We start from the raw sequence: 10405 nt of genomic DNA, 5'->3' as shown, positions 1-10405 counted from the left end.
AACAGTCTCAGGGACCTTCTTGCCTGGGCTGGCTTTGGACAGTGATCCCCAGATCTGCCTCCTGAGTAGCTAGGATTATAGGCGTGAGCTACTAGTGCCTGGCTGGTTTTCCTTTTCAATATGCCTCTTACAGACTTTGTATTGGCCCTAAAGGATAATCCATACTTTGGGGCTGGATTTGGGCTGGTGGGTGTGGGCACAGCCCTTGCCCTAGCCCGGAAGGGAGCACAAATGGGCCTGGTAGCTTTTCGGCGCCATTACATGATAACACTGGAAGTACCTGCTCGAGACAGAAGCTATTCCTGGTTGCTTAGTTGGCTCACACATTACAGTACCCGAACTCAGCACTTAAGTGTAGAAACTTCTTATCTTCAGCATGAGAGTGGCCGCATCTCTACCAAGTTTGAATTTATCCCCAGCCCTGGAAACCACTTCATCTGGTAAGATTGGGAGCCAGAGAATGGCTCTGAGAATATCAAGGCAAATGAAGAAAACTGTTTGGCCAGTTTGCACTCATCTTGACCATTTTTATTCAGGTATCAGGGGAAATGGATCCGGGTAGAAAGAAGTCGAGACATGCAGATGATAGACTTGCAGACAGGGACTCCTTGGGAATCTGTCACCTTCACGGCCCTGGGCACTGACCGAAAGGTTTTCTTCAACATCTTGGAGGAAGGTGTGGAATGGCACAGGCAGGCTTCATGTAGGGGTTGTAAGACGGGGACAGTGGATGTCAGAGAAGAGCAGCTTGGAGAGGAGGAATGAGATCTGAACCCTTGGGAACAGGGTGGGTTTTGGGGGCATAGCCCTCCCTAATCAAAGAATCATATGTGAGGGAGAAAGTTATTGATTTTGTCTCATTTTTTCCCCTCCCAGCTCGAGGACTAGCACTACAACAGGAAGAAGGAAAAACAGTGATGTATACAGCCGTAGGCTCAGAATGGCGTGCTTTTGGCTATCCACGCCGGCGGCGACCGCTGAGTTCTGTAGTTCTACAGCAGGGCCTGACTGAAAGGATTGTCAAAGACATCCGAGAATTCATTGATAATCCCAAGTGGTACGCTGATAGAGGTGAGAAGCAGCTGGGGCTTGAGCTAAACTGCCTGTGCTTAACAGGAGAGTAGGATCTTTAGTCAAAGCAACATATATAAAGTTCTAGCCCAATTCCCAGAGGTAAAAGAAAGGTTTCCTATGGGCGGCAGGTCTGAGAATCAGTGTGGATACCTGTGGCAAAGGATGATTCATTTTTTATTACATTTATTGTGGTTGTATCCCTAGGCATACCCTACAGACGTGGCTACCTGCTTTATGGGCCTCCTGGTTGTGGAAAGAGTAGTTTTATGTGAGTAGTTAAAAAATCTTTTTTTTCTGGTTGGTAATAGGGTTTGAACTCAGCATCAAGCTTGCTAGGTTGACACTACAACTTAAGCCATACTCCAGCCCTGCTTTTGGCTCGTTAGAGATGGAGTCTAGTGAACTTTGTCTGGAATGGCATTGAATCACCATTCTCCATATTCTAGCTTCCTGAGTAGGATTACAGGTATGAGCAACTGACTCAAAATCTCTTTAACTGGGCAAAACCTAACCTTTACAGAAAAACTGGTCAGGGGGCTGGAGAGAGAAATGAATCCAAGACTAGGATGTTTTCAAGAGATGTGCGGAACATTAGGTGGGTGGTGGGAGAGGAGTTAGGCCGCTGAGACAGACTTCCCAAGATTGGGGAGATAGAGCAATGGGTCCAAGGAGGAATCCCAGGTGGCCTATGAACTTCTGCCATGCCATCATCCACAGCACAGCCCTGGCTGGGGAACTGGAACACAGCATCTGCTTGCTGAGCCTCACAGATTCCAGCCTCTCTGATGACCGACTCAACCACTTACTAAGTGTTGCCCCACAGCAGAGCCTGGTGCTTCTGGAGGATGTGGATGCTGCCTTTCTCAGTCGAGACTTGGCTGTGGAGAGTAAGTTAAGGTGCCGGGGAAGGGGAGTGATTCTCTTTTTAACTTGCATTTTTATGGTGCTACTAGGTTTTGAACTCCAGGCTTGTGCTCTTTATCACTTGAGCCAAACGTAGCCTGGGAGTGGCTCTAAATGAAGGGGTACAAAAGCAAATGAGCAACAGTGAGAGAAAGCAAGAAATCCAGAGGGTTGATGAAAGATGCCTGGGCTGGCACTGAGTAGGGAGCCTTGGTGGGGAATGGAACAAGATATCTAGAACATGGCTACTCATGCTTCTGTTTCTCTTCCTCTAGACCCCATCAAGTACCACGGTCTAGGTCGCCTCACCTTCAGTGGTCTGCTCAATGCCTTGGATGGTGTGGCTTCCACCGAGGCACGCATTGTGTTCATGACTACCAACCATGTTGACAGGTAAGAAGGCAAAACTCTACCCCTTCCGTGCCTTGGGAGAACTGTATCAAGGGGACTATCTCTTTGGGGGTACCAGTGGGAATGTCACCTTCAATCCTGCTTCTCTCAGGCTGGACCCTGCCCTGATACGCCCCGGGCGAGTAGATATGAAGGAGTATGTGGGGTACTGCTCACACTGGCAACTGACCCAGATGTTCCAGAGGTTCTATCCAGGACAAGCACCGTCCTTAGCTGAGACCTTTGCAAAAGGTGTTCTTCAAGCTACAACGCACATCAGCCCTGCCCAAGTTCAGGGGCATTTCATGATGTATAAAAATGACCCTGTAGGGGCAATTGATAATATTGAGTCTCTGAAATGAGCCACCAAGCCATCCTCACCTTTCTCCCTTGAAATCAATAAACATCTGCCACACTAATATGGTCTCTGACCTCCCTTGCTCCCTCTGTGTCAGAATTGAGTAAAAACAGGTGCTGCAATCAGATGCCAGTAAGAATAGGACACCTATGTTAGGCTACCACATACATAGACAATGAGCCATGGCCTAAGACAGAAAAGATGAAAGTAAATATGAAAATACATTCCTTCACCTGAGTATCCAAGTAAGAAACACACATGTAAATGTGGGTTGTGTTATGGTGATTTTTAAGGATTATTCCTATTTAATGTCAATTTCTCACTGTTTTTCTTTGAAACTGACTATACCAATGAAAAAGCCAGCCCCTTTCTACCCTGATCTTGGAGAACAGACTTTAGAGCAAAGGTGGGGGCTCCTCTACCATGCCTCAATCTTGCTAGGGATTTAGGCAGAGCCATACATACCTCACAAACTAAGTGCTGTTGAGCAAAGAAAGCCAAACAAGGCCAAGTCTCTTTATTGCCCTCCACCCACTCCCAATTCCCTGTCCCCCCACAGTACTGCTAGGAACCTTCCTCAGATTCCAGACCCAGGGGCTCCCTCCGACTGCCAGGCCGGTATGCTCCCTGGCCCCGGGGTAGGTGAGTGTATGAAGAACCCGGCGTCCGGCCTTTGGAGCGCTCCCAGCGAGTACAGTCCCGAGTCCTGCGGGATGGGGGGCCTTGCCAGCCACCAGGTGCTTTGTCTTGGGGAGGACCCTTAATCCCTTGGTTGTGGGGTTCTGGTTTTAGGTCCAAAGGATCCTTGAGGGGGCTCTCAGGAGGAGGCAGTTCCTGCGGGTCACTGGTACCTTTCAGGGCATAGCACTCTCCTCCCCTCAGGTGCTTCCGACTGGACTGTCGCCAGGGTCCTCGACCGGGCCGGGGTGGATCTAGCATGGCCCTCTGGGTCTCACCCAATCTCTGCTGGTTTAGCCCTGCCCCTGGATTCTTCTCACACACAAACTGAGTAGCCACAGGCAGAGGAGTTGGCAGGGTGGCCTGGGGAGCTGGTGAGGAGGACTGTTCTGTAGCAAGCGCATTAGGTGGATAGGATCCTCTGGAGATCTCCACAGCTGACTCAATTTCCAAAGGGGTAGGAGGCTGAAGAGAAAAGAGGAGATGCTTTGAGGGAGATGCAGTTCCTCAAAGTAGGGACAGGCAGGCTCCCTTTCCTATCAGCCAATCACCACTAGCCTATAAGCTCTGGGTAGAACAAAGCATACCCAGAGGGCCATGGCAGACTTGTGTTTGTAAGATGGCTGGTGTTATGAAGGGACAGTGGGGAACAGTTCCTCACCTGCTGAAGGCTAATGAAATACCGATTCCGCTCAGCTTCAAGATCAATAATGCCACCTCGCTCCTGCTGCCTCTGGTAGAGCCGCTTGAGCTCTTCCTGTTGGCGTAAGCTCTCTGCACTGGGTTGGTACTGCTCCTGGAGGGAAAGAAGTGGGATGGCAGGGAGGATAGAATAAAAGCAAGCAGTGGATGTAAACCCCTGCTCTCCCAGAACTGCCTCAGGAGAGCGAGTTTCGTTCCTCAGTTGGGTTCCTGAGGCCTTAGGCTCCCAATGAGGGCCGTGTCTTCACTCAAGTCTTCACAGAGATCCCATTTGGGAGAGAAAAGATGCCATCCCTCCCTTCTTAGGGAATGCCACTATTTCTGGCTCTGATTAGGAGGATATCCTCTTACCAAGGGCTGTTGGGGTTCAGGAGCTGCTTTCAGTGAGGCAAGATCATACACAAGGGGCTCTCGGCACACGGGGCACTGCACACCAACTGCCTTCTAAAACAAGAGGAGAATTCATACCCAATTCCCCATCAACCAGCCCCAGTGTCATGGAGGGCTCAGACTATGGGGCCCAAGTGTACACATGCTCAACAATGAGGTGGGACGGGCTGTTAGTCTGGGAAGCTGTGTGCAATATCTAAGGGTACACAGGATGCCTTTTTATCCTGGGCAGAGATTTCATTCATCTCAAAGGTATTTACGACTAAAAATGGGGAAAAGGCACTAGAGTACAGAGGTGGAAATGGTGGTGAAGGCCTAGGGGTGTATCAGGTAAGAGCAGGGTCTGGCGATTTTTACCTGTTTGATGATGGCATGCTGCCTTTCTTGTTCTTGCTCCTGTCCTTGTGCCTTCAGTTCTTGCTCCATGTGCTGGATGTACCGAGCAAGGCAGTGACAGTGGAAGTAGTGGTAGCAGGGTGTTTTAGTAAAGGCCTCCTTTTCCTGCAGAAGGACAGAAGTAGGGCATTGTGCCAGCACTCACTCACCAGCCCTCAACTGCTTGTGCCAAACACACCCCAGGTCCCAACTGAGAAACTCACCTGGAAACCATAGAGGCAGATGACACACTGGCCATGGGGAATGTTGTTATCTGTGAGGATTTCTTTCCCTTTCTGAGAGGAGAGACGATGCACTGTTCAAACATGGAGACAGACTGTGCAAAAGCCTGTCCACCACTCCCAGGAATGACTGCTTGATTTTCATGCCCATCAAGCCAGTTTGTTACCTTGTGTTTATTTCTGTTCTAGCAATGCTTTGTGTAAAAGTAATCCTTTTCTATGTCCCCATACCTCCCCTAGATTTGATCTTCCTGCCTTCAAAATCCAAGTTAAGCTGGCACTGGTGGCTTACTGGCTGGGCTGGCTTTGAACAGCAATCCTCAGACCTCAGCTTCCTGAGTAGCTTCCTGAGCCACAGCTGCCCAGCTAGGGTCAGATCTCTTTACTGAGGTCTTCTACCCATGAAGCTAAAGACACAGAATGTGGGGAATGGTACCCTTTAGCCTTGCGTAGGAGAGACTGGGAAAGCAATAGTGATGGTTTCTCTACGAAGAACAGACTTGTAATACAATTTACCACTTTATAAAAAGACAGTCCAAATGATACACATGACCATAAAGAACAAATGGCTAAACTTGAAGATTTTTTTTTTAAGATAAAGTCTGAGCCAGGTACCAGTAGCACAAGCCTATAATCCTAGTTACTCAGAAGGCTGAGATCCGAGGATTGTGGTTCTAAGCTAGCCCAAGCAAAAAGTGTGAGATTCTTTATCTCCAATTAACCACCAAACAGCTGGAAGTAGAGTGGTTCCAGAGGTAATGAATTAGCCTTGAATGGGAAGAGCTAAGGGACAGCACCCAGGCCCTGAGTTGAAGCCCCAGAATTGGTATCTCCCCTGCCCCACCCCCCCAAGGAAAAAAGTTAAAGCATGGATAACCCTAATGGGCAGAGAAATCAAGAGGCACTGAGTATATGAAATGTGCATTTTAATGGTGATGTGAATAGCTAGTACTCTGGAATTCATAGGGGTCAAAGCTGCATTTTGGATGCCTGACTTAGGAGTGGAGCAGTGGTCTGACATGCCCATTTCCTGACTCTAGGTTACCCATCTTCTCTTTATTCTCAACAGTTTTCTTCAAAATCCCAAGTAGAGGGTAATAAGATTAACTTTGCTTTTCCTCTCCAACGAGAAAAGTTATGTATTTTACTTGTAGTTCTACACGTTGTTTCATGTGAGTTGTTGTCTTAACCAGAGAATACACTCTTCGAGAAAAAGAACCATGACTTGTAATCAGCTCCATCAGATGGTCATCTGTTGCTAAAATCTCTCTTACTCCCACCCATCCTGCAGGGCCAGATTTCTGCCTTTTTGCCTCTTTCACTTGGCAGTGCCAAGAGAACAAGAAATGCACTGAAAATGGAGCAAGAAAAGTAATTTTCTGTCAAAATGCTTAAACAGAAAACTTAGGGAAGTCACAGAATTGCTTTCTGGGAGGTTTCTGAAGTGTTAATAAACTCTACATTAACAAGAACTAAGTAAATTACTCCAGATATGTTTTTAAGAAGCCCTGCCCAGCCTGAATGACTAGGCTAGCATACCTTACCTCAATGAGTTCATACAGCATGGCAGTGCCCAGCCCTGCCTGGGCCACATGGCCCAGTGCCTGTGAGATCCTGGAAAAGAGTGAAGCTATTATTAGATCTGCCTCCTTCCCTAGGCAGAGCTACATCCCCTTTTCTTTTTGTTTTGTATTGTTTTGTTTTTGGGTTTTCTTTGGTGCCAAGATTAGGGCTTGAAATCAGGGCCTGGATGTTGTCCCTGAATTTTTTCTGCTCAAGGCTGGGGCTCTACCACCTGAGCTACAGCTCCACTTATGACTTCTTGCTGGTTAATTGGTGGTAAGAGTCTCAAGGACTTTTTGGTCTGGACTGGCTTCACACTGCGATCCTCAGACCTCAGCCTCCCAAGTAGGTAGAATTGCAGTTATAAGCTACTAGCACCCAGCTAATATCCCATTTTTCTTGCTCTGACCTGCCCAACTTACTTTTGGATTTGTTCATCTGAAAGCCCTCGGGGATTACGGATGGAGATCTGTGGTACTTCCTGTGGATACTAGTGGAGGGAAAGCAACGTTACTGCTAAAGTGGTTTACCCAGGGACTGTCCCCTTCCTCCCTTGCTGCCACACAGTGGACACCTCACCTGGACTGGGACTTGAAGCACCAGTGTGAAGCAGACGTACTGTGAATCCTGGTCCTCTGCAGTGGCAGGATGCAGAGTGATCAGGATCTCCCAAGGTGAAGATCTGCAGGTGGATGAAGTGGAGACCCAGGATGTGACTGGGCAGGGGCTTGAGAGCTGGCAAGGAGGGGGTGAAATAGTAAAGCAGGCAGAGGAAGTGTGCACTGGACTCTTTCTTTCAAGGGCTTTAATGAATAGCCTTTGTTTATATGAGAAAACATCTTTCAGTCAAGAATTATAGTGTCTTAAGGACAGATTCTGTATGGAATTCTCTCATTAGTAAGGGGACTCCCATTCACCCCTAGTTTAATACGTACCTGTCATTTCCTTTAATCACCTGTAGTTCATCCAGATAGATAGACTCTAATACTTCAACTTCGGAGGGAAGAACCCTAGAGAGTCAGGGGGAGATTGAATCACCATTACAGTTAGCCCAGCTGTAACCTGCTAAGGCTAATGAAGACTGGCATTTTAAAAAAAAAAGGGCAATCTGCCTTAATGTACCATCCTCTTAAATGAGGGAGATGCATTAGTTGTCAAGTAGCCAGATATGAAGCATGGGAATCAGAATTTTAGAGATTATTTCTGCCAACATAGGAAAACAGATTCCTAAAAAAAAATGGTTAGTCAAGTCTTAACACAGGCAGAACTGGAACCAGAGCCAGGTTTTCTGATTCCCTGTGCAAGTTTTATCTCTAACCTAATATATGGTAACCGGTATCATTCTTCTCTCATTCATTATTCAGCATAGCTAACAGTGCCTGACCACTGCCTATATAAACTACCAACACCAGGCACTCCAAGTTTCCTCAAAAGTGGTATCAACCAGAACAGGACTACATGGTTTAACTGTTTTGTCGTCCTATTCCCCACCCCATGTGCCTCTGTCCCTCCCTCCTTCCCCTTTCCCTCTCCCTCTCTGTTGTGCCAGTACAGGGGCTTGAACTCAGGGCTTTGTACTCTTGCTTGGCTTTTCTGCTCAAGGCTGGTGTTCTACCACTGAGCCACACCTCCACTTCTAGCTTTTTTCCAGTTAACTGGAGGTAAGTCTCAATGGATTTGTCTGCCCAGGCTAGCTTCAAACTGTGAACCTTAGATCTCTGCCTCCTGAGATGCTAGAGTTACAGGCATGGGTCACATGCACCCAGCTGTCATTTACTTATCTCTATAAGACTGAATTACATTGTTTGCTGTATTTATACATAATACCTCCATCCCTACTCTCTAGGGTTATTGTGAGGATTAAAGATTATTTGCTTCTATAAAGTACTCCATAGTATTTGGGCCATAAGAGCTAGTCTAAGTCCTCTTCTAGTTTGTACATAACATTTTCATTTACAAGGAAAGAGGAAAAGTAGAGCATTCTGGGTGTTATTTATAATCATAACTATTTGGCTGACCTATACCAGCCCTCCTAGGTTAGGACCCATAGTCTTGATTTAAATCAAAGAATATATATGTATGAGCATAAATACATTTGAAATGCCATGGATGAACTGAGTCCATAGTTCTACCTAAGCAACACATAGAAAGATGCATGTTTTGCTTTCTTATACATTCTTCTTCTCATTAAGACCAACAGCTGCCAAATGTGTTATCAGTAGTTCTCTTTTTTTTTGGGGGGGGGGGCCTTCACCCATGCCAGAGAAGTTCTTATTGGTTTTTATTTTCAGGGCTCAGGCGGAAACCTTAAAATGTAAAACTTTCACACAGAGATGTAAATCTTGGGAGTGCCACCGGCTGCTGCAGTCACTGCTGCCCTCTCATGGCTCAAGCCGTCTGTCTCCTCAGAATCGTACAAGTTCTTCCTAGCAGTGAAAATCACTTGTCTAGATGGTCTTAATAAAGGTGACCATTGGTTGAGCTCTCTGGACCAATGTATAACTGAGGTGCTGCTTCAGTCAAGCGTCCTTTCCAGGGCTGGGAATGTGGCTTGGTTCAATTCCTCAGAACCACATAAACAGAAAAAGCCGGAAATGGCTCTGTGGCTCAAGTGGTAGAGTGCTAGCCTTGGGCAAAAGAAGCCCGGGGACAGTGCAAGCCCCAGGACTGGCAAAAAACAAAGACCAAAACTTTCCACATTGAGCCCACTGGGTGGATGTTGGGTAAAAGATGGGATGGCAGTTTGGTGGCCGCCCTCCCCCCAGCCCCCCCGCTGGGATGTTCTATTACTGAGTATAAGATCTGGACTTACTAAAACTTTTGACAAATTATTCTTTAGAGTCTATCTAGTCTCCTCGGGGTTTTGTACATTACAAATCCATGGTGATTTTCTCGACTACTCTATGAGGCACATGCCACACCCACTTTTATGTAGCTGAAGATACTGACTCATAAAAGCTAGGCCGCCAGATCAGCATCACCCAGCTAATAAAGTAAGAGACGAACCCGTATTTATCCTATGTCCGAATCCCAGAGTCCTCACAGTCTCTATTTTTTTAAAAATATAATTTTATTGTCATGATTTAAGGTGTTACAGAAGGGTTACCAACTCCAGACTCTCTTAGGAATGCTTGGGAGAAAGGACAAAAAGAGAGCTTTCTGTGGGGTATAGGCTTTATTCTGACAACTACTCTTCCCAGTACGGTCGGGGAGAGAGGAGACCGAGGAGAACCCAGGCGGAAATGGGCTGCACCTAGGGGCCAGAGGGAAAGCGAGCTGGAGGGCCTCGGTTTGGGGGCGGTGTGAGGTGTGACGGGCAGCAGCCATCCCTGAAAACTCACCAGAAAATTCACCACGGGGAGTTCGGGAAGGGGGTGTGGCCAGCGGAGTTCGGGAAGGGACCGAACCGCTAAAGCGTGGAACCCGAGTGGCCAGGCCGACGCCGACGCACAGCAGCGCCCCTCCACCCTCAGAGCCAGAAGCTCGCCTCGGCAGAGGCTGTCAGGGTCTCCGCCATCCCTCACCCCTCTCCCCGCCCCACAGGCCCGCCGCGCCGACCCGTCTACGACCGCCACTAGCTCCCAGCAACAGATCCAGGCGGCCGTCCAAAGCCCACGACCCCAAGTTACCAGTCTTCTTCGCCGGCAGCCGCCGACGCAGACGCCGCCATGTCTTCCCCGGCCCGCAACCGGAACCGGAAATGCCCTTAGGAAAGTCGGAGGCGGGAGTG

At 47.9% G+C, this 10405-nt stretch overlaps 2 protein-coding genes across 3 annotated transcripts; one reads left to right on the top strand and one right to left on the bottom strand.

Annotated features, from left to right (window-relative positions):
* On the top strand, positions 1-2786 carry LOC125350300 (mitochondrial chaperone BCS1). The gene is made up of 7 exons (XM_048344746.1): positions 1-440; positions 537-676; positions 877-1071; positions 1279-1342; positions 1792-1961; positions 2253-2370; positions 2480-2786. Exons 1-7 carry the CDS (start codon positions 121-123, stop codon positions 2727-2729), a joined length of 1257 nt encoding a protein of 418 aa, XP_048200703.1. The 5' UTR covers positions 1-120; the 3' UTR covers positions 2730-2786.
* Positions 2787-3039: 253 nt separating this feature from the next.
* On the bottom strand, positions 3040-10383 carry Rnf25 (ring finger protein 25). 2 transcript variants are annotated; one of them, XM_048344745.1, is made up of 10 exons: positions 10305-10383; positions 7611-7685; positions 7255-7357; positions 7098-7165; positions 6657-6726; positions 5095-5166; positions 4853-4996; positions 4457-4546; positions 4065-4199; positions 3040-3868 (listed from the first exon to the last, which is right to left on the bottom strand). In XM_048344745.1, the coding sequence occupies exons 1-10, from the start codon at positions 10343-10345 to the stop codon at positions 3290-3292; spliced, it is 1377 nt and encodes a 458-aa protein (XP_048200702.1). In that variant the 5' UTR covers positions 10346-10383; the 3' UTR covers positions 3040-3289. The 2 variants fall into 2 exon arrangements, with proteins under 2 accessions (XP_048200702.1, XP_048200701.1); XM_048344744.1 differs by having other exon boundaries at positions 3044-3868; positions 4457-4549.
* Positions 10384-10405: the final 22 nt, after the last annotated feature.

This window comes from Perognathus longimembris, chromosome 4 (genome assembly GCF_023159225.1).
Source record: "Perognathus longimembris pacificus isolate PPM17 chromosome 4, ASM2315922v1, whole genome shotgun sequence".
In the NCBI taxonomy this organism is placed as follows: Eukaryota; Metazoa; Chordata; class Mammalia; order Rodentia; family Heteromyidae; genus Perognathus; species Perognathus longimembris.
The sequence above is the reverse complement of the archived record's forward strand: the minus strand, read 5'-3'. Positions and strand labels throughout refer to the sequence as shown.